The 23,991-nt window shown below is 38.3% G+C and overlaps 1 protein-coding gene across 5 annotated transcripts; it reads left to right on the forward strand.

The window, feature by feature from the left end:
* Positions 1 to 11,804: 11,804 nt before the first annotated feature.
* Positions 11,805 to 23,501, forward strand: LOC143856201 (multiple organellar RNA editing factor 7, mitochondrial-like). 5 transcript variants are annotated; one of them, XM_077366336.1, is made up of 9 exons: positions 11,805 to 11,941; positions 12,331 to 12,573; positions 12,658 to 12,702; positions 20,961 to 21,061; positions 21,150 to 21,215; positions 21,979 to 22,397; positions 22,526 to 22,626; positions 22,715 to 22,784; positions 23,132 to 23,501. In XM_077366336.1, the coding sequence occupies exons 6-9, from the start codon at positions 22,069 to 22,071 to the stop codon at positions 23,160 to 23,162; spliced, it is 531 nt and encodes a 176-aa protein (XP_077222451.1). In that variant the 5' UTR covers positions 11,805 to 11,941; positions 12,331 to 12,573; positions 12,658 to 12,702; positions 20,961 to 21,061; positions 21,150 to 21,215; positions 21,979 to 22,068; the 3' UTR covers positions 23,163 to 23,501. The 5 variants fall into 4 exon arrangements, with proteins under 5 accessions (XP_077222452.1, XP_077222451.1, XP_077222453.1 ...); XM_077366337.1 differs by having other exon boundaries at positions 21,969 to 22,397; XM_077366339.1 differs by having other exon boundaries at positions 21,018 to 21,061; positions 21,969 to 22,397.
* Positions 23,502 to 23,991: the final 490 nt, after the last annotated feature.

Genomic DNA, 23,991 nt, shown 5'->3' on the forward strand with positions numbered 1-23,991 from the left:
TTTCCTTATTCGTGAACTGCACTAGGATTTTTATAGTGTTTGACAACGCTAAATTTTGTCAAATGTGCAATGCGTCACTTGCCATGCTTGGAGCCCTAATCATACTAGTAAATCATATAATATAATATAATATTATATCTATCTATCTACTATCTACTATAATAAGCTGGAAGGAAAGTCGTAGCTTTTTCTGAATATCCACCTGTAAAAACGGAAATTTTTGGCAGCTTTTGGTCTTTACTTACCCTTGAAAAATGATAATTTCCTTTGTTGCCCCCATCTATTAATATATACTAGTAAAAAAAACCCATGTGATGGAACACATCATAGGTTGATCCAAACCAACCATGTGATGGAAGACAACATAAATAGGTTGTGCCTGTAAAATTATTTCTATAGGCTGATCCTAGCCCTCCAATCTATAGAGGTTTTCATAATATGTTGTTCTTCTTGAGGTGCCTGGAATGCGTCAATATTTTGAAAGGTGTCCTGAATCCGTAGTATTATATAATATGTTAACAAAAATCAGTAGTATTATGTAACATAAGCACCAAATCCGTAATTTTGCAACAAAAAAAAATGCGACAATGTTGACTTTGTTCACCTTTTTATTATTAAAAAGCATAAAAGACAGGGATAGGATTGAAATTGTGTGGCTTTAATGGGTGCCTTGTTAAAAAACATAAAGGAGGGGGTAGGATTGAAAATATGTGGGTTGAATAAGTGCCTTTGTTAAAAAAAAGTCAAAAAAAAGTGATGTGTAATTCTATTAGATTTTTATGAGAAATTCAAATAATTCTCTTATTTTCTCTTCTGCTATATAGATATAATTTACTAGTAAAAAATCTTGTGCATCGACAAAGAACTGTACGGAGCACATAATAGGTTGATCCAAACCGTCCATGTAATGGAAGACAACATCAATAAGTTATGCCCGTAAAATAATTTTCATAGGCTGATCCTAGCCCTCCGATCTATTGAGGTTTTCATAATTAAAAAAACATAAAAGAGGGGGGCAGGATTGAAATTATTTGGCTTTAATGAGTGCCTTTGTTAAAAAGCATAAAGGATTGGGTAGGATTGAAAATATGTGGGTTGAATTGGTACTTTTGTTAAAAAAGGTAAAAAAAAGTTATGTGTAATTCTCATAGAATTTTGGGAGAAATTCAAATAATTCTCTCCTTTTTCTCTTCTGCTATATAGAAGTAGAGATAGATATTGTACATTTATCTATCTATCTATTATAATTAAGAGGAAGATGATCAATGCCAACGTAGTTCGGAAACAGATTTTCCTAACTAATCTCCAAATGACTCATGACTTTTCAGATTTTTTGTATTTTTAAAAGTATTTTTGATATTTTTGACTCAAGATGACAGATTCTTATCATCATAAGGGTAGGATAGACTCATAAAATTTTGGGAGAAATTCAAATAATTCTCTCATTTTCTTTTCTGCTATATAGAAGTAGAGATAGATATTATATATCTATTTATTTATCTATCTATCTATTATAATAAAGAGGAAAGGGTGTTTTACTGTTCATTGCTAATGTGTCAGCCTCCCCTTCGTCTTAACATATATTTTCCGGTTTTTGTTTATTTGAAAAAAATACTTCAAAAAAAAGATTCTCTTACGTGTTAGGCTCCCTTTCATATTCACACGAAGAGAGAGAGATAAAATAACAGGCGAAATAAGCACTTTGCGTGAAATGCTTATCTATTATAGGAGGAATTCTAGACTGAAGGGAGCCCTTGCAAAAAAGAGGTGAAAGGGCTCCCCCATGATGGTCTAGAATTCAGTCAAAGTGCAACCAATGGGGGAGCCTTTCACCTCTTTTTTGCAAGGCCTCCCTTCAGTTTAGACTTCCTCCTATTGTAATAAATAAATCTATTATAATAAAGAGAGTTCATTTTTAACTTCTCATCCTCCCCTTCACACCTTCGTCTTAACATATATTTTATGTTTTTGGTTTATTTGAAAAAAAAACTTTAAAAAAAAAAATCTCTTACGTGTCAAGCTCCTTTTCATCTTCACATGGAGAGAGAGAGAGAGAGAGAGAGAGAGAGAGAGAGAGGGGAGGGAGAGAAAATAGCAGGCGAAATAAGCATTTTGCATGAAACGCCTAAACTATCGGCCCGAGAATTTTTCTCAAGATGTCGGTTGATTTCCCATCTCAACGTGTCACCCCCTCCGCAGCCGGTTTTTATTTTCTTATTTTTCGCTAATGATATCGAACGCCTTCCACGTCAAACCCTCACAGATATTGTTTTTTTAATCAGAGATATTTATTCGAGATATCTTCCTAGCCACTGCTCCCGTCTTCTTCTTCTATTCTATGAATACTTTTTTGGGTCTTTATTTCCGGCGATTTCCCCATAGGCCATTTCCCTTTCTGATTGGTGGTTTCCCCATCAGCTAGGTCATGACCGCCTCCTTTTAGCACTCGCCGAAGCTGCTCAGAGCCGACCGATCCTGCGAAACCATGTCAGCCTCCTTCCTATCTGTCTCTATTAGGATTTCCACGAAACCCCTCCCCCCCCCCCCCCCCCCTCCCCCAAATCTCCCCTCCAGTCCATTTTGGCCAGGACAAGGTTATTGATTTCTTTGTTGTTTGTTTCATTTTTTCCTAATGCAAAATTTCTTGATCAATTGTGCTATTGCTATTTGTTTTTCTTCTTTTTCTTTTGTCATGGATGCACAAAGATGTGAAAAATACACTAAAACCCTCCAACAAAGATGTGCAAAATACACTAAAACCCTCCATGATATTTTTTTACACAGAAAGGCATACACTGGGGTTTTTGGTTAATTTTTTTCCTTACCCAAAATTATGCACCTGATTTCTGGGAATTAAGGATTCCTTTTCAAATCGATTTAACTTCTATTTTCTTATTGTTGTTGACTGATTCTTTCACGAAGGAATTTATTTAATGATATGCTTCTATAAAGTTGGGGTTTCACTAGAGGTATATCGATTTACTCCAAAAATATATTGTATGATTTGATTAGGAAATTATTCTTCAAGTCAAGGGCTCGATTGATTTTTTGTTGATTTCAGTAGAGACAGCCAGGGATCGAGTCGATTCATCAAATTTTAGTAATGTGCTATAATTTGTGATTTTACTAACTATTTGGTTTCTGGTTATCGAAGCTGCCTTGTGCTTTATCCCTCCTTGCAATTGAACTGCTTAGCATGGAGTGAGCTGTCGTAGCATAGAGAAAGATTATCATAAATAAATCAGGAGAAAACTCTCTTTGCTATTGTATTTAAATAAGGCTTAATGATCATTTCTTTGTTACTTTCAGATGAACCATGTTTTGATTCTGAAATATGGGTAAACAAATATCCGATTTTAGTCCTGGAAATACAGTCTTACTACTTTATCTTTTAATTTTTTGGGGGGTTTTCATTTTTTGGCTCTGCTACTGTGTTCTAGGGGATTACACTGGATTTACTTTTATATTTTTTGCAGCATATTCTCTATGTCTTGACCTGATTAAAGAGAAATAAAAGGCATGCCTTCTCTCTTTAAGCATCAACACATACGCATATAGGTGCTTCTAGGATTTTTCCTAAAGTTTGTCTGATGAAAGAACCAGAGAATAACTCCAATTCTCAATAGAATCTATCGTGTAGATGTAGCCCACGGATATTCTTTGATCATAGTGCTGTCAAGTTGTGTAGCACTGAGAGCTTGAATGAAGTGATAGCATGTACAAACAAGATTTTGATCTGTGTTTGTATTGTGTGGTCTTCACATCGATGTTCCGGGCTAATCTTGGCTTCACATTGATGTTCCGGGCCTTTAGGCTTACATTTCTTTAATGGCGGCACTGGGACGTGGATGGGGTTGCGTCTACATATCTATGCATGCTTGCGCTATATCAACTGATATCTCAACTTGAACTAACCATTTAAGCTCGATGCTTTCATGCACCAGTTACAGATAGCATGGATCTGATTGTTTAAAGTTTTAAATCTGTTTCATGGTTGTTTTGCATTTATATTTGCTGCATTAATTGGAATCAATTTTTTGGTAGGTAAGCTAGTATTGAACCAGGGACCTCAAGGTTGAGATACAAAGCCTCAACCGTTGAGCTACAGGTCCAACCCCTCATTTGGAATTGCATGCCTTCATTTTTCCTACTTTAAGAGTTCCCTAGATGGATATTGCAGGGTTGGAAAATCTTGGGGGGGGGGGGGGGGGGGGGGGCATTAACCCAATTTGAAGTAGCTAGACTCATCAATTTGATCAATTTGAAGCACTCTCATAACAGGAAATGTGTGTTCTTCATTTTCATGGCTTTACAACATTGGGAGGCATCTTCATTTTAGTGGAGATCTTGTAAAATCACAGAAATGTATGAAAACAAAGGCAAATGTTAAAACTTTGGCAAATGCTACAATAACCACAAATACATACCTAGAAACGATCACATAAGTAATAATGACATCCATAATGGCTTAATCACATCGAACACCTAGTGATATGCGTTGCCGCACATGTCTAGAACAGTAAAGTCAATAAAGAAGTACAATGTAATGAAGCATAAAAGAGTACAATAACCACTCTCCCCTCCAAGGACCCCAACTCTATGTCAATACCACATAGAGTTCGAGGTATTATTGGTCACATGCCGAACTGTCATCCCATCCATGAGACAATTGCTTTGGCGTGCAATTTAATGATGTTGCCTACCAAATATCATTCTCTACATTAATGAAATGAAATGAAATGCAAATCATAACATTTTTTCCATTTTTTTTGTCGTTCTAACCATTTCGGTTGAATTTTAGGAATTTCGACAGAAATAATGATGTAGGAGGAATTTATAGAGATTTTGCTCCCGTGGGGATGGAGATGACTCAGAAAAATTTCAAACCATGGTTACGATTGTTTTACATACGTGAGGGGGAGTGTTAAAAGTATAAAGAATAAAAAACGCCATCTCCAGCTGCTTAAGATTTTGGAGCAATTGGATGTTTCACATGGTATCAAAGCAAAGGTCCTGGGTTCAAAAATCCTTGATATTAAAATCCAATTCTGGGAGCTGATGAAGAATCTTCGAGAAAGAAATGCCACGGCCAAAAGAGAAGTGCTTAGGCATATCACTACGGATTTGTCATTGCAGCTCTCTCTATGTAATGGTCAACCCTAAAAAGGGGGCCACACGTGAGAGAGGGGGGGGGGTGTTAAAGTATAAAATATTAAATAACGCCATCTCCAACAGCTTAAGCTTTTGGATTAACTGGTCGTTTCACATCATGCAAGGCATCGGGAATTTCGACGGAAATAATGATGTGGAAGGAATTTATTGAGATTTTGTTTCGATGGGAATGGATATGGAAGCATTTCAGTTGTTTCGGGAAAATTTCAAACCATGGTTATGATTGTTTTACAGACGTGAGTGGGAGTGTTAAAAGTATAAAATATTAAATAACACCATGTCCAACTAATTAAGATTTTGGAGCAATTGGATGTTTCACATGGTATCAAAGTGTCCTGGGTCCAAAAATCCTTGCATTAAAATCCAATTCCGGAAGTTGGCAAAGACTCTTCGAGAAAGAAATGCCACCGTCAAAAGAGAAGTGCTTCAGCATATCGCTACAGATTTGTCATTCCAGCTCTCTCTATGTAATGGCCAACCCTAAAAAGAGGGGCCACACGTGAGGGGCAGTGTTAAAGTATAAAAGATTAAATAATGCCATCCCCAACGGCTTAAGCTTTTGGATTAACTGGTCGTTTCACATAATGCAAGGTATGCACCCATGACAATGATACAGGAAGGGATGCAGTGGGAAAGACTAAGAGCACCATATTCCCTCGCATGATCTTCGTGTTTCAGACTGTTTAAGTGATTCACAACCCGGCAATCATTTGAAATACAGTGGAGAAGAAACAAACAATCTCCTTATGGATGATGGTATAGGGTTGTGGGTCACTTGGAATCTTATGACGGGAGTGAGCATCACTGCCGTTGTCATAATAGTAATACTGTGATGCTGGAGTTCAACCAATAAGCATGTGGATCAAGGTAGCGACAAGCAGCCTAAATAGTTAGGATAATCGGGAAGAAGGAAAAGAAGCAGATGGTTTCTATGAAGAATTAGGAAGCTGAACAGCAAGGAAAAGATCTCAATGTGAACGCAACTGTGGCCAAAAGAAATATTGGAATAGTTTTCAGCTTGACTTTTATTCTTGGGAGCTTATGATGCACCCGAACAATGCAATTGCTCTGCATATGAGCCTATTTGTCTGAAATTTCTACTCCACACCAATATACCATGTATTAAAATTTGGTGGTAGAATGATTTAGGAGCAACCATGCAAGAAAAAAAGAGATAAAGGAGCTGGACATAGCCTTCAGTTTTAGCGGGGTCCATGTGGAGAACATTTTTTTTCTAGCAAACGGGAATCGGATCCATCTGTTTCATGTGACCCAAATCCATGCAAAATCCCGTCTTCTAGATTAGAATAAATGCAAATCTGATGTACCATATTTACCAGACTATAATTTTCAGTTTAAATTTCAGCATTATCAATATAAAAAATGTGTCAATTGACTTTATTACTATTTAAGCAATAATAGCTGCAAGCAATTAGCATGTCATTCTTATTTTACAGTTGAGTGGCAGGTGTTACTAGGGGTGGCAAAATTGGCCGAACCGAACCGGAACCGAGCCTAAACCGAACCGAAAATTCAGTTTCGGTTTGGTTAAACCAAACCGATTCAAATTTCGGTTTGGTTCGGTTTGGGGATCAAACCGAACTGAAACCGAATATTTCCAATTATTATGAGTAAGGGGTGGCAAAATTGGCGGAACCGAACCGAAAATTCAGTTTTGGTTCGGTTTTGGTTTGGTAAAACCAAACCGATTCAAATTTCGGTTCGGTTCGGTTTGGGGGTCGAACCGAACCGAAACCGAACCATTGCCACCCCTAGGTGTTACATAGGATACATGCTCCAAACCAGAGAAAAATAACCATAAAAGTGTTATCTCATATGGCGTCTATTTCTAGTTGTGAGAGGAAATTTTTTTGAGCAATACTACTTGTGAGGGGAATACTATAGTATCTTCAATCCCACCCACTCGAGGAGGTGTAACGCAGTTGGATATGAAAACTTACACGAGCTTTGTATAAGTCCATTACAATATGTAGTTGAGGATGTAGCACATATCTGCTGGCTAAAACCACGAGTACACCGACAACAACGATGTCATGGACAAGGCCATTCACAATAAAGCAGGGTTTCAAACACGACACACATGACCAAGACCATGATGCATGACCACATGCATCATAGCCACTGACATGGTATTTATGTATGTATTCTCAAGAAAATGGAGGCTCCTTCTCGAAAATGAAGACGACTCGTTGGATGCTCATCCTCATCATGGCCTTTAAGTATGAAAGACACCTTTGAGAGTTTGAGCAATGGAGGTGGGAGTTCAAGTGGTATTGTGTTAGGAGTTTCGCTAATTACGGACGATGTAGTTATGGACCTTATGGGACATCTTTTTAGAGTGGGAGGAGTTTGACTACTTGATATGGGTACGGGTACCCATATGACACGGACACACCATCACAGAGCAAGTAATATGGGCATGTGATACCATATGGCTCATAAGTACATGCACATGGGGAGGGTCCATCCCCATATGAGGTAACACTTTCAACACCACTCATGCCATGTACCCATGTTTGGGGTTGCTCATGCTGGTTGAGCAGTACCTCTTCGATCATTATGTCCAAGAGTGCCAACAGTTGTACATGGTTAACATGTGGCAGGAGTACTGCATGTTCATCGAGGGCTAGCTTCGTCAGTGGATGCAACATGAACATAATGATGCAGATAGAGATGATGAATTTGAGACAGGCCGTTTTGTGTGGCATTGAAATTAAGGTTAAGGTCCTTGGGGAAGAATGGTCATTGTACTTGTATCCCGCGTTTTATTTGCTTTAGGCTATACTCCTTCGTTGTATTGTAAAATGTTCATGGAATTAACATGGAGATCGGTATTTAAGATGTACCTTATTATTGGTAGGAGCGGATAGGGAGGACCTTCAACTGTTGGTAGAAGCTAGAGCAGGACCGACGCAGGAGGATGCTTTAGGAACGAGGATGGATTGTATATTTGAGTCATGAGTGCTAGAATGAATGCAGGGAACTGTGTTGTTGCAGAGACATTCAATTTCATTCACAGGAGGGAGCTGCGATGGTTTGGTTGGGCCTGAATCAAGTTTGTTGTAGCAGCACCTAGTTCTGGACTTAGGTGGTAGTTAACAAGAAGTGCCTAGAAAAGATGACTTGTAGATGGTGACGGTAGCAGACGCATCGTGGGAATCAAGAGGGGATTGCCTGTTGGCTTGCCTAGCTGCAAATTATTGGAGAGTAGAAACTTCTTCAGGGGTATAAAAACCGATGTCTTAGTTTAGTATTTCGGGGGTGCAGCTGTAAAATGTTACACTGTTGGGACGTCTTGTCCCCGTCGTTGTAATAAGCTTACAGTTATCAATGAAATCCTTCTCTCTTACAAAAAAAAAGATGAACCTTATTATTCCAAGCATGCGCAACAACACGTCACTAGGTGTTCAAGGTTGTTAAAGCATTATGGATGGTTCTTGCTTATGTGATGGTTTATAAGTGTGTATTTGTGCCTCTCTTTTTTTCTTGAATGGAAGCAAATTTCATTAAAAAAAAGGAGACTGAGATGGTCAAAAAAGAAGAATACAAGAAGAGGACAAAGGCAAGAGCCAATCCGAAGAAAAGAAGAAAGGGAAAATACACTCAAGATGGGAGGAAGTCAAGCATTTCCAATCCCACCTTTGACTCCCTCCCTTGCTAGTCTATCCGCCACACTATTGGCGGACCTTCTAACGTGCTTGGATATAATCGACGACACTTCCACTCAGTCTTGGATCTCATTGAAAAAGTGAGCAAATCTCGGGGGGGCAATAGAGTCCCTAAGCCATCTGATGGCATTGAGTGAATCTCCTTCCACAATCACCTTACCCAAGGAGTCTCTATCCAAGCTCGGTCTTGGATCTCATCAAAAAAGTGAGCAAATCTCCATGGGGGAGCAATAGAGCCCCTAAGCCATCTGATGGCATTAAGTGAATCTCCTTCCACAATCACCTTATCTAAGGAGTCTCTATCCAAGCTTTTAATCACCCTGATGGACTGCTCGGACCTCCGCCTCACTAGCATCAGCGACCCCCAATAGGCCCTGCAAATCCCCAAATGACTTCTCCCCTTGAGTCCATAAGTACTCCTCCAATGCCTGACGGTCTAGGGTTGACCATGCCAGAACCATCAAAGTTTAATTTTAGTAACCCTTGAACGGGGGGGTTCCCAATGTTGTATTACCACCATCCTCTCCTCTACACTGAAGCATATCTCCTTCCAACCCTCCCATAAGTCGAAGGCGGAAACAAATCCGAAGTATGGAAGAACCCTAACCCAAAAATCGACGTGAGTTGCACTCCTAATTTTAATTGAAATAATTCAATCAAGGGTGTTTTTTGTAATTTTACCTTATTTAAAACCTTAATATGCAAAAAAAGGCATGAGAGAGAGAGAGAGAGAGAGAGAGAGAGAGAGAGAGAGAGAGAGAGAGAGAGAGAGAGAGAGAGATTTCCCTGTTCTATTATTGGAGCTGTCCCAAGTAACACAAAGGGACGAATACTCCCGATGTTTCAAAAAGTACTGTACTGGGCACACTGTAGGATGATCCAAACCGTCCATGTGATGGGTCACCACGTAAATAGGTTGTGACCAAAAACTCATTTCCATAGGCTGATCCTGGCCCTCCGATCTATAGAGGTTTTCATATTATGAATTCTCTATAGATTGGAGGGTTGTGATCATCCTATAGGAATCATTTTTTGGGCGCAACCTATTTATGTACTGTACTGGCCCATCACATGGACGGTTTGGATCATCCTATAGTGTGTTCGTACAGTACTTTTTGAAGAATAAGGGACTATAAGGGCTTACACCATATAAAAAACTCATTTCACTCCACTCCACTCCTCTCCTCTCCTTATTTGGCAATTCTAATCATGAAAAAATTAGAGCAGATAACGGATGTGAAGAATTATGATATGGATGAGACAATCTGTACCGTCCAATTGGACTATCTCAGGCAGATAATTTGACATTAGTTGTCCACTGTTGAAGCTCTATTTAGGAAACTGAAAATAACCCACCCAAGTGTTTACTATTAGGCCACGACGTGTTTTCTCCTCTGTTTTTTATTCGAATCCTACGTATTTGAAAGATCACAACTCTTAAGCTTTTTATTTCGAACTCTTCTTTGGTTTGCATTCCTTTCAAATTTCATCTATTTTAAGTCTAATCTTTTTTTCAATACATTTATGTTGCTTGAAATTTTGTTAAAGGTGACACAGTCCAAGATAAACTACATTCTCTTAACCTTCTTGTAGGCACTTCTGGCTAACACATACTGGAACTAGGTGTATATCTATATAACCGTTTGGAATTGACTCACACCGTGCTTGCTTGATCCACAAAGTGTTTCCTTTTTTTGAGCTCGTGAATTATATTGAATGGGAACCATGACCGAGGCGATTGTTAGGCCCAAAATCAATAACAGATGAGGCGGTGATGAAGGAGCTGATCTGACGTGTCTTAATAGTCCGAGCTGGGTAATTAACTGTGACCTGCGCAAGGGAGCGCCCGGTCAGAAGACCAATCCGGAGTCGTGCTCCGGACGGGCTCTTCGACAGTCAAGTCAATAATGGACACAGAAAAGGAGAAAAGCTAATTTTTGGGATTCTCACTCTTGATGATTCGATCCTTACCTTTGAGCCTTATGAGGCCTTTTATAGTGAGAGCCTGAGATAGTTGAATTACCTGTCCCAAGACAGGTAGCAGCCTATGAGTGGACTGGATTTCACCTACTCTTGGCGGATTACCAAGCTACCCCTGGGGCTGGTGTCAATTTCACGGTGGGCCCTTCAGGAGCCATGTGTCGGCAGCTAATTGGGCGTGGCTTTTCATACCCCATCAGCGATCATGGGAAAAAGGAGTACATAGCAAAGAAGGAAAATGAACATGATAAAGAACTAATCAAGGGAGCAGATAATCAGAACTCTCGAAAACTGCTCTCCCCCACTCATGAACGAGCAATGCGATTCAGCTCCATTCGCTTAACTCCTAGCATGTTGGAAACAGACCAGCTTTTCAACCAAACTATCACATAAAAAGCATGTTTGGATGTAGTGACTTTCCTCGATAAATGAAGGGTGGTGATAAATCGCCCCCCTAATATCTTAAATTGGCCCCCTATATGGGGGTCGATTTGTTCGTCCAGATTTAGGTTATGTTCGTTTAGACTCTGTTCTTCAAGATCTGCTCGTTTATTTTTTTTTCTTTTAGTCTCAGTTCCATCCTTCGTCTGTTACGTTCGTTTCTGATTTTGAGTTGAGTCCAGTAATCAGCTTCGGACTCAAAATCAATTCTCAAATTCCCCCCCAAAAAAATAAGAAACAAAAAAAACGTTTCAAAAAACTTAATTCACGTTTTGTTTTTTTGGTAAAATATATGACTGATTGTTTCCGTTATATTTATAGTCATACACGGTTGATTATTATGTAGTCCCAAAGTAGACTTGAATTGGCATTAATTGTGGGTTGAGTTGAACCCGAAAATTGGGCGAGTTGGGTTGGGTCTCTGTCAACTTCAACAGGGATACTTTTGTAATTACACCCATATACTAAAGATGTAAAGGTATAAAACCAAACCCTATCAGTAACATGAAACCCTAACTGAAAAACTCCTTTTGCTCTCTCCATATCTTCCTCCGCGGCCATGGCCATAGTTCGCCGCACTCTCGTTCCGTAAGGATTTCAAAAAGAAGAAGAAGACAAAGAAGTAATTTGAGAAAGAGGACGAGGACGAATCAGACGAGGTATGTATTTTCTTTTTCCTTTTTTATCATTTCTCTCCTCCTCTTTCCCCTGTTCTCTGTGTTCTTTTTTCTTTTCCTTTCAGTTCATGGTTCTCCCCCTTAAACGGACAAAATCCTCCCTTTAACGTTTTATGTGAGAATGGTTCACTACTCGAGGATAAATTCACCCCCTTTAACGTTTTTATTTGCCTTTAAAACTTTAGCGTGGCAGCTTTAGTCATAAAGCCCATAGCCCATAACTTGGTGCTTTCTGTTAAAGACACATAAATTGTCTTCTCCTTTTTCCTCTTATTGTGTTATGCCCTTGGTTTTCATGGATCTGTCTCTTTTTAGGTAGACTTCTTATGTGTTTTCTGGTAGGTTGGCTTATCTTCTTTGATTTTTTTCAGATCTGGTTTTGTGAGACGAGAGGCCACATCCGTTTGTCATTGTTCAGACTTCAGACTGTAACGAAGATCAGTATCATTTCCTTCAATGGTGACTTCCATTCAGAGCTCCAAAGCAAGCTCGCACCCGGATCTAATGTTGCATTGTTGTCATAGACAAGGTGACGGCCTAAGATTTATGGTTTGTTCTCGCCTTTGGCTGAATTGCAGACCGCCTCCTCTCATTGACAAGGATTGCGCAGTTTGGTAAGTTTTTTGCTAGTAGATTACTCGAGAAAGAGAGAAAGGTTTATATTACTTGCTTCTTATATATATACTTGTGTTTTGCAGGCTTATATTTACTTATGGAACAGGTGATATAGGAAAAAAAATAAGGTATATATGTTCTTCCCTTTCTCTTTTATGTTTGGATGTATTTCATCATTAGTGCTAAATACTAAAATATTGATCTGGTATTATTTATTGCTGCATGTATTTTTTCTTTGCAATTTCTAGTCTAGTTGTTAGCAATATATGTTAGGACTAACCGTGTCAATTTTTAGTAGTTATGGTGCTTTTAGAGGAAAATCAAATATATAGATGAGGAAACCTTAGTACTAATAGCAAAGTTCAGTTCGAACCCTTGTTACTCCTGCCGCTAATCCCACCTTCTTTCTCACTTTCCATCTCACTTGGAGTTCAGTAAAGCTCATCCTTTGGCAGGCAGTCCATAGCCAACATGTATTAGGTGTTCGACAGAATGCCCCAACGATTTCCACTATTTCGAGCCTTGTTAAGTCTAATATCCTTTTTGAGGCAATTTTATCCAAAGGCTCCACACACAAATCTGACAAATATCTCACATCCTCACAAATCTGACAAATATCTCACATCCTGACACACAAATCTGATAAATATCTCACACCCTCACAAATCTGACAAATATCACACATCCTCACAAATTTGACAAATATCACACATCCTGACATCAACTCTAGCTCGTGCAACCAAAGGCTAGCAAATTTTTAGCTATGATCTGTGGACACGGACACGGGGTGTCTGTGTGGACACGGACACGGAGTGTCGGACACGGCAACCTCCCAAAAAGTAGACACGGGGACACGGCTAGAAATGGGGACACGGATACATATATACACAGTAAAAATCGTTGGCAATATAAAAATTGTGAATTTAAACATTTAAAACAGGCAGATTTTGTGCAATTAAAACAAGCAAATCAGTTGTAGTGTCAATTAAAAAGGAAAAGACAAGCAGGTTTTGTGCAATTAGTACAATAGGGTAGTGCCAAAATCAGTAGATAGAACACTTGTATTTAAAGCAGGCACTCACTTACCTTAGTTTAAATTTCCTAAAGGTACGGTTGAAAAGTGGGTTGTAATTTCAAGTTTCCCCTATTTTATGTGCTTAAAATATAAAAATTACTTTTACAGGATTTGATGTTGACAACTTGACAGCTGAAAAAAATAAGAGATGGTCAGACAAACAATAGAGTAGCTTCCAAGTAAAAATAAATGAAAGATAAGAATAAGAGGCTAAAAGTAAAAGCTTACACTGTAAGGCAGCCAGCTCAACCTTTCTGCAGTCACCTCAGGTGACTGTCTGTGTCTGATTATGTGCAGGTAATAAATACACTCTTGCAAGATTAAAAAAAACCATCATAACACAATCTTTATTTTATTGGATGCGTTGCTTATCAAAATAGGAAATTTGCTTCACAGAATATGGGCGTGTCGAACCCCATGTCGACACGGGCTTGTCGGGTCAATTGCCAAAAACTGCCATGTCCACGAATCATAGATTTTTAGTGTCTTGGAACCCTCCCCAGAGGATTGGTACACACTAAATATTGATGGGGCATCTAGAGGAAACACTGGAGATGCTGGGGGCAAAAGGTGTAATCTAGGGCGTTATATCATTTCTTTGTGTACCCAAAACAACCACTTCGGGCAGTAGGCAGCCCTTTGACAGCGTTTGATTATTGCTAGACTCACCTTAATTCAACTCAACTAAGCCTTTGTCCCAAACTAGTTGGGTTCGGCTAATGAATCCTTTAGAAAATTTTCATGAAGAAGGTGAAAGAATCTACCCGGCTCAAATTGACCAAGTCTAATCCTGACACTAGTTGGGTTCATCTACATGGATCATTTTCTTCCATTCTCTCCTATCCAAGGTCATGTTCTCTGTTATGTTCCTAGCCATCAAGTCTTTCCTCACTGTTTCTACCCAAGTTGTTTCGGTCTGACCCTACCTCTCTTTACTACGTCAACTTGGCACGAGTCGCTTCTTCTCACTGGAGCATCCAAAGGCCTACGTTGGATATGTCCAAACCATCTTAAGCGGTGCTCTCTCATCTTCTCCTCAATTGGTGCCACCCTCACCTTTTTACGAATGTCTTCATTTTTAATTCTATCTAACCTTGTAGCCGTCCGCCCATCCATCTTAGCATTCGCATCTCCGCTACACTCATCTTATGCACTTGGTGCTTCTTGGTGACCCAACATTTTGAGCCATACAGCATGGCTGGCCTCATAGCTGTCTTAGAAAACTTTCCCTTCAACTTGGTAGGGATTTTACGGTTGTACAGAACTCCTGAAGCAAGCTTCCACTTCAACCAACCTGCTCTTATTCTGTGGTTAACATCCTCTTCAATCTCTCCTTTCTTATGTAGGATTGAAGTAAGATAGCGAAAGATATCCCTCTTAGATACTTCCTCTCCAGTCATATTTACCAAAAATCATCAATATTTCTCGACTGCCCGATTGAGGAAAACTCTAGCAATGTGATTCGGGCCATCAACAACCAACCATCCACATGGGTGATCTGCATGCTCTAATGACTTCCTTGAGAGGGAAAAATGAAAGCATATATTTTAGCCTCGACAACGGCGACATCTAGATGGTGTTACTATTGGACTTAATTCCTCTTCATCTTTCCTATTAAGTTATCTTTGTTATTAAGTCAAACTACGACTCTCATGAAACACTGGATTTAAAACACTTGATTTTTTCCTGATTATCCCTTTCAATGCCGTTTGGTTCTTTGGTCCATATGGATTTTGACAATCTAGTTAGGGTTTGTTTTCGTGTTGGATTTTGGTGATCGTGATTCTGGTTTTTGTCATTTTAAGGTTTTATTTGAGGTTTTGGGCTGGTAGGATTTGGTTTTTTTAAACTCAACTAAGCCTTTGTCCCAAACTAGTTGGGGTCGGCTTCTTTCAAATGGCTACAAAATTTGATGGGCTTGAGTATGCGGCTTGAATGAATGGTGCTATACATTGCAATCTTTAGGTCGCAGCTCAAACCATTTCATTTATCAATGCCAAAAGACAAGAGCAACAAAATCAAATGGGTGCTAAAATAATAAGCTAATGTTCACTTGAATTTGGGATTGTAATAAGCTCTTTAAAAACATTAATAGTTAATATTCTTGTAAGTTTGGGTGGTGAGCAACTCAACTCAACTAAGACTTTGTCCCAAATTAGTTGGGGCCGGCTAATGAATCCTTTAGAAATTTTTTATGAAGAAGTTGAGAGAATATACCGGGAAAGGTTGCAATATAGGAGGTAATTATCTATCTTTACTTTATATTAATTTACTTCATATGTTTTTTTTTTTGTGGTAGAAATGGTTGTTCCAGTATCACACTTTGTGTTCTATGTTTCTTGTTCTATGTTATGGGTTATGCTCACCTACCTCAATATGAGTATGTTACTTACAATATTGGCCATATATTTCACAATATGATAAAAGTGGAGAAAGATCAATCTTGTCATTGTTACTTGCATTTTAGGTTCTAGCTTTCTTCTTAGTTTCTTGATATGAATATTCTACTATTAATTGATGCTATGAATCTAAGAGAGCTTAATTTTTAAAAAATGGATAGACAATCTACTGGTAGCATCCGTGCAAGGATGGATTGGCGCCAATCTTTGGATCATTGTTTCATTGGGATCAAGATAGATGTGGCGACTAAAGGGAACAAGGCTGACTGAGTATAGTTAGAGTTTAGTTGTAGTACAAGTTATTAATTTGATAAGGAAAAATTGGAAAAACAAATGTTGTCACTAAAAAGGGAGTCTAGTTCTATGAACTTCCCCTTGATCAAAGTGATTTTGGTCGCGTCAAGGACTCAGTTGACATGGCCAAAGCAAATCCTAGTTGACTCGGCACAACACGGTAAGTACCTAGTTGATGCCGCCGAGTACTCAGTTGATGTGGCCATAACTGGGGAGAGTCAAATGTGTTTTGGGCAAGATGTAGACTTGGACCAGAACGGGAGTCGACTTGGGGGAGTCCAAGACAATGCAGGGGAGTTTTGAAACTATGGGTTAGTAAGACCTTGTTATTCACCGCCTTCAATTTATAAGACCTTGTTATTTTTTACCTGGATGGGAGAAAAACAAGAAGTATCAGGTCAACTGTGGTCTCAGGCAATTTGAGTCGTTAGGGTTTCAACGAGCGTCTCTCTTTCTCATCCTCTTGGTTTTTCTTTTCAATTCTGGATAATTGATTTTATTTGTAATTTACAAATTAGGGACTTTTGTATAAAAAACCTAATAATAAAAGTCAAAAGTTATGTGTGGCATCAACTTTCTTACCTTTTGAGTTTGGTTTTCCATAATCGAAGTCAGTATCTTATTCCCATTCATCTGTAAACAGAACGAGGAAAAAAATAAATTTTTTTTTTTTGAAAAATCAAGCAAAAATTTCATTTCAGCTGGTGCAGAATGAAAATACTACCTCTTGCTCTTGGGACATGAAACAAATTCCGATATTTTCCACCTTAAATTCCGTCACATTGTCATTTTCAAACTCTTGATTCCGTTCCATTTTTTGAACCAAACACCTGAATTGGGTGGGATGAGAATGTTGCTGGAAAATTTTGGTACCGTCATGGCAAATCTTGCTTACAAATGGTGGTCATGGGCAATTTAGGAGAAAACTGTTATATTGTTCTGCCTAGTCTGTTAAAATTGTCATGATTGAATTGGTGATAGGTACATGTAGAACGTGCAATTAGCAAAACAAGGAAAAACTCAAATTTTACCTCTGCTATTTGTTTTGTAAAAGGTTTCTACTACATACATTCCATCTGTTTTTGAAATTTCCGTATGACAAATCTACAGAACCGAAGAAGATAAAACTGGGAGCTATTTATTCCATCAGACGCCTCACATCAATATAAGCTTGTCATAAATTTCTATATACACAATGGTTAAAAAGCTTCATATGCTGCAATATTGTTGGTGCATTGGAATTGTAACTTTATGGAAATCGGAACATGCTCGAGCGTCAAAAACTCATGTTGGCCCACTTTTTTGGCGTGATCCAAAGCATTCATTTGAAAGGCCCTTTACATAGATAGGGTGTGTAGCAAAAATAGGTCCATAGGATCATCCTAACCCATCCAAAAGTGGAGGGAAAAATGGACAGATGCTGTTTCTCCACAAATCTGCCCATTTTACCCCTCGACAAATGGAAGGGTTAGGATGATCCTAACCACCTGACTTTTTGTGGACACCCTATCTATGTAAGGGCCTTTCAAATGAATGCTTTGGATCACCCCAAAAATGTGGGCCACACTGTTTTTAGCTCGAGCTCAGAAACAGTTTATACACACACACACTTTTGGCTTAGTGTTTTATCTATGTGCTATTAGGTTATATTTTTTACATGCTTCATCTTTAGATGTATAATAATATTTTTTCAACAAAATTTCTGTTCTTGTCAAAAACTCTTACGAGTCACGAGTCGAGTCACGGGTTGACAACTATGCCCATGGCAACCATTTAACCCAATGCTTCGGAGTGGAGCTGGTAAAACAATGTAAATACTCCAAGCAACGATTAACAATCTCAGTCTACCCATCAGGCTGGGGGTGATAAGCTGAGCTCATGCATATCTTGGTGCCCTGTAATCGAAAATATTCTTACCAAAAAAAGAAACACTTGATCACGATCACTTGCGACCGATTTAGGCATGCTATGTAACTTTGCCACCTCTTGGATGTATACCTGGGCCACTATCGCTGCTGTGTAAGGATGAGAAATGGCCATAAAATGTGCATACTTAGATAAACGATCAACTACAACCCTGATGGTTGTCTTGCCATGAGAATTGGGAAGCCCATCAATAAAGTCCATGGACACTTCTGACCACACTTGATCAGGAATAGAGAGGGGTTGTAGGAGGCCTGGTGGGGAGATATTTTCTGCCTTGCTCCATTGGCAAACATCACACTCTGCCACATATCGACGGACTTGCTTTTTCATTCCTCGCCAATAAAAAGCCCGAGCTAAGCGTCTGTATGTGCACAATGCTCCTGAGTGACAAGCTTCTGGAGTATTATGGAATTCATAGAGAAGCTTCTCCAATATAGCCGCCGTAGACGGCATTACCAAACGTCTATGATAACGCAGGTGACGTCCATCCCAAGTAAAACCCGGAACAACATTGGAGTTATCTTGTAGTTTGATGATAAGATCTCGAGTGTCAGTGCATTGCATCCAACTTTGGCATAGCTCATCGATCAATGTAGAATAAGGAATAGAAATGGCTGCCACAAAACCACACCATCATATTGTCGAGAAAGGTCATCTGCTGCGTGGTTTTCACACTCCTTATGATAAATAATTTCATAATCACATCCCATTAATTTGGTAGCCCACTTTTGCTGTTCAGGGAAAAAAATGTGTTGTTCTAATAAATATTTCAAGCTTCTATGATCAATTTTGATTGTAAAATGCCCCCCCATAAGGTCATGACACTATTTGGAGACCACATACAAAATAGCCATCATCTCTCGTTCATAAGTTGAAAGAGCAGCACGCTTGTTAGACAAAGCCTTAGAATAATAGGCACTGGGCCATCTGTTTTGCATGAGAACCCCACCAATTCCAAAACCCGGTGCATCACATTCAACCACGAACTGCTGTGAGAAATCTGGTAAGGTGAGCACGGGAGTCGAGGACATTGCCATTTTTAAAGAATTGAATGCAGCCTCAGTACGTTCATCCAATGAAAATTATCTTTCCGCAATAGGGCTGTCAAGCACTAATCTGGCCATAATTACGCACAAATTTGCGATAATATCCTGTAAGGCCTAAGAACCCACGTAAAGCCTTAAGATTCTTAGGTGTAGGCCACTCCCTCATGGCACGGATCTTATGAGGATCAGCTTCCACCCCTTTTGCTGAAATTAAGTGACCCAGATACTCTACTTGTGCTTGACCAAAAGGAGATTTTGATATTTTAACAAACCGCTGATTTTTGCGAAGATGGCTTAAAACAGTACTCAAGGGTTCCCTGTGTTGTTCCCACGTTTTGCTGTACACAAGAATGTCATCGAAAATACCAACACAAATTTGCGTAAAAAAGGCGAGAACACTTCATTCATGAGACCTTGAAATGTCAAGGGGGCATTAATAAGCCCAAACGGCATTACAAGAAACTTGTAATGGCCATCATGTGTATGAAACACCGTCTTAGGTATATCCGGTTCATAAACACGGATTTGATGATACCCCGAGCGTAAATCAAGCTTGGAAAAGTAGCAAAAACTGTGCAACTCATCCAAAAGTTCATCGATGACAGGAATGGGAAACTTCTCTTTGATGGTGATATGATTTAATGCGCTATAGTCTACGCAAATCCGCCAAGTCTCGTCCTTTTTGCTCACCAATATATTTTTTGATGCATTAATGCTTGGAGTTGATTTCTGATTTGACTTGATGGGTATTGTGGCCATTTGTTCCTTTTTATGAATTTAGCGAGCCTATTGGTTTTTATTTTTTATGTTGAGTATTTGTGTTGTATCTTGTTCTTTTATTTCCCATGATGATTGAACAATGAAATGTTTGGAATTGTTTCTTTCATATCGTGCTTCCTTTTTTCTCTTTTGATTGTTCACATATGTTAACTTGTTCTCTAATATGAAATGCTGCGCTGCGTGTTCCTTTATCAGCAATGTTTACTCCAATGATATTTTATTGTAAAACTTAAAATTGTTAATTTGGTAGTTCTATTTTGTTTATAAAATGTCTTTTATGTGTTATGGGTAGTGGATCTTGTTATCATCTGTCTCTCTTTTTCCATTTGATCTTTTCTGTCTTTCTGGTTTATCTTTATTTACAATTATCCTCCCATTAGAGCAAACTCTAACTGGGTTTTTCATCTCATTTTTAAAGGACATTGTGTTATTTTATTTGGTAATGCTTACTAAAAATTTGGGTGTTATTTGTCATGTTCTTGAAACTAAACTACTTCTATGCTGAGTTAAATCATATATTGGGTAGCTTTTTTTTTCAATAGAAATAATGGAGGTTCATGTTCTAAATTTTCTGTTCAAGGTCTGTTGTGCTATTTTCTTTTCATTTAAAAAGAAAGTCCTGTAGTTGATATCTTGATGTCACAGCAGTTTTCATTTGTGGGCTGGCAATGTAAATTGTTTGTGCTTTTGAGTTTGTGTCTTATAAAATGAATCGTCTATAAAATGCAAGTGACTGTGACTAGTAGAGAAAAGTGGTGCTTGTTTGAAATTTTGAATTCTTCCTGGCGTATCTAGAGACCCTACATTGATTTTGATTTAATTGATTTTGATTTAATTGATTTTGTTCATTCTCTTTTTTTTCAAAGCGATGAAGAAACGGCAAGGAAACACATTTATTTAATTTCAACCGCTTATTATTACAGCTTTGGATGCATTATCCCAATAGGTCTATCGAATAAAATTGGAGGTAAGACTACTCTTAATTCTATCGTGACATGTTGATTTCTTTATGAAATATGACAATGTAATTGACATCGAATTTGGTTTTTATGCAGCCTTAGATTGTGTTTTTGGGGTTTTTCCAGATTGTGTTGTTAGTTCTGGCATTAAAGATTACGGGGGTGAGTTAGTAATTTTAAATTCTCAAAATTTTTTTTTTTTTTCATTTTGTGAAACTTCCAGTTGCTCCAAAAGCTTAAGCTGCTGGAGAAGGTGTTATTTAATCTTTTATACCTTAACACTCCCCCTCAAGTGTGGCCCCTCTTTCTTTGGGTTGGCCTACACATGGCACATTTGGCCTCGCTTATGGGTTTGGCCATTACATGTGGATTTTGCTATCAAGGAGGTTTGAACCTAGGCATTTGCTTTGATACCATGTGAAACTGCCAGTTTCTCCAAAAGCTTAAGCTGATGAAGAAGGCATTATTTAATCAATTCATCAAGGGAAAACCCTGTGTTCTATTTTGTTTCGTAATGCAACTATATTTTATTTACCCCATCATGTCCTGTGAATGATTTGTTCAATATCTTTGTCCTAATACTGACAAACTCGATCTATCTTTTTGGGATGTTCTCGTACCAAAAGAGCTATAGATGATAGTCCTCTCTTAAGAAAATAATTTATCCTAGTTTTACTTTCTTTTGCCACACTTTTTTGTTTTCTAGCCAAGGTGTCAACCTACTCATGTTCATGGTTTTAAATTTCAGCCAAAATACTGGAATTTCGAATCTCGGTTGGGACCGAAACTGAAATCACCAAAATTCGAAATTTCGGCATAAGTTCTAAATTTCGATCAAATTTCTGGGAAAATGTGATTTTTTAAGTTTTTCTTACAAAATTTCGGCTTGAATCGAGCTACATTGACTCTTTGAAGGTTTTCCTAGTGTCTCCAAACGTAGGGTTTCCAAGAGAAGGGCAGAGAAGGGCTTGAATCGAGCGAGAAGGGCTTGAATCGAGCTACATTGACTCTCAGAATGAGAGCTTTCCTAAGAACCATACATCAAATTCCATCATCTCTCACCGCCCTCTCTTTTACCTGTCGCTTATCCACTCCAGCTTCCCAAATTCCATCCTCTCCCAACTCCCATATTCCCATTCGTCCCTCAGATGTTAATGCCACTACCTTGATGAATAAGGAGGCGATTATTAGATCTGGCTGTGATTTCAAACATTGGCTTATAGTGCTCAGAGCACCGGAGACGTGGTTTGAAAAATGGATGGGATATAGGTGGACAGGCAGCAGAAGAAAACGATGTAATCTAGCCAAAAGCTATGTTAAAATACTAGCTAGAGTGCTTCACAGGTTAGGATTTTCTTACTTGTCCCTATTTCTATCTTTTGTTCTTTATAAATGAATATGTTTTTTTTTTTTTTTTTGTCTGAGTATGATATGAACTTAGATTGGACTAATCCTAATTACCCACGTTACAGTGATGAAGAAACGGCAAGGAAACACATTTATTCAATTTCAACCACTTATTATTACAGCTTTGGATGCTTTATCCCAATAGGTCTATCGAATAAAATTGGAGGTAAGACCACTCTTAATTCTATCGTGACATGTTGATTTCTTTATGAAATATGACAATGTAATTGACATCGAATTTGGTTTTTATGCAGCCTTAGATTGTGTTTCTGGGGTTCTTCCAGATTGTTTTGTTAGTTCTGGCATTAAAGATTACGGGGGCGAGTTAGTAATTTTAAAATCTCAACTTTTTTTTTTTTTTTTTTTCATTTTGTGAAACTACCAGTTGCTCCAAAAGCTTAAGCTGTTGGAGAAGGCGTTATTTAATCTTTTATACCTTAACACTCCCCCTCAAGTGTGGCCCCTCTTTCTTGGGTTGGCCTACACATGGCACATGTGGCCTCGCTTATGGGTTTGGCCATTACATGTGGATTTTGCTATCAAGGAGGTTTGAACCTAGGCATTTGCTTTGATACCATGTGAAACTGCCATTTACTCCAAAAGCTTAAGCTGATGAAGAAGGCATTATTTAATCTTTTATACCTTTACACATCTGACTTTTTTTTTGGCAGGGGAGCCATTTATAGATGGAAAAATATGTGAATTTGATCTCAGCTACTATCAAAACTATTTAGACCACAGTATAAGAACACAAAAATTGAAGGAAAAAAATGAAGGAAAAGTTTTGATAGATGGGCTTTCACCATAGACATCAGAGGACACTCTAAGGAAGCAATTTGAGAAGTACGGGAGGATTTTTAAAGTGCTTATAAAGAGGAGTATGACAAAAATGTGTATAAAATTTTGCTTTGTCATATTTTTTGATGCTTCGTTGCTAAAGGAAGTTCTTCATTGTGAACGTATTATCGATGGTAAACAGGTGAGTTTGTACTTTATATATATTATTTGTTTGGAAAAATAGTGTCATTTTCATCTTGTACAGATAGTCATCACAGTGTTCCATTTTCCTTACTGCATTCCAATGTCTGGGGCTTTTCACATTACCCAATTTTAAATACTTTGTTACATTTGTGTATGATTATTCTAGAATTAATTGGGTTTATTTAATGAAAAATTGTGCGGAATTGTTCTACCTTTTTAAAAATTTCCATACGAAAGTTAAAAATCAGTTTGGTATGTATGCACTTCTCGTTCTGACAATGCAAAAGAGTATACATTTGGCATCATTTTTTCTCATTGTGATTCATATGGTATTCTACATCAGACCTGATGTGTGAGTACTCCACAACGTAAGACTATCTGAGAGGAAAAATCAACACCTTCTGGATTTGTTGCATGATCATTGTTACATATGCATGTACCAAAGAGATATTGGGGTTATGCTATTCTTACAACCTGTTATTTTGTCAATCGAATGCCACCATGAATAATTCATCAAGGGAAAACCCTGTGTTCCATTTTGTTTCATAAT

Source organism: Tasmannia lanceolata, unplaced genomic scaffold, assembly GCF_043159265.1.
Source record: "Tasmannia lanceolata isolate RefF3 unplaced genomic scaffold, GAP_Taslan_0.1 ptg000023l, whole genome shotgun sequence".
NCBI classification, from domain to species: Eukaryota; Viridiplantae; Streptophyta; class Magnoliopsida; order Canellales; family Winteraceae; genus Tasmannia; species Tasmannia lanceolata.

Bases quoted from the DNA above. Each gene is read 5' to 3' on its own strand.
- LOC143856201 (XM_077366336.1), top strand. From the start codon at position 22,069: ATGAGAGCTTTCCTAAGAACCATACATCAAATTCCATCATCTCTCACC. The intron at 22,398-22,525 runs GTTAGGATTTTC...CCCACGTTACAG, and splicing joins CTAGCTAGAGTGCTTCACAG to TGATGAAGAAACGGCAAGGA. The intron at 22,785-23,131 runs GTTAGTAATTTT...TTTTTTTGGCAG, and splicing joins ATTAAAGATTACGGGGGCGA to GGGAGCCATTTATAGATGGA.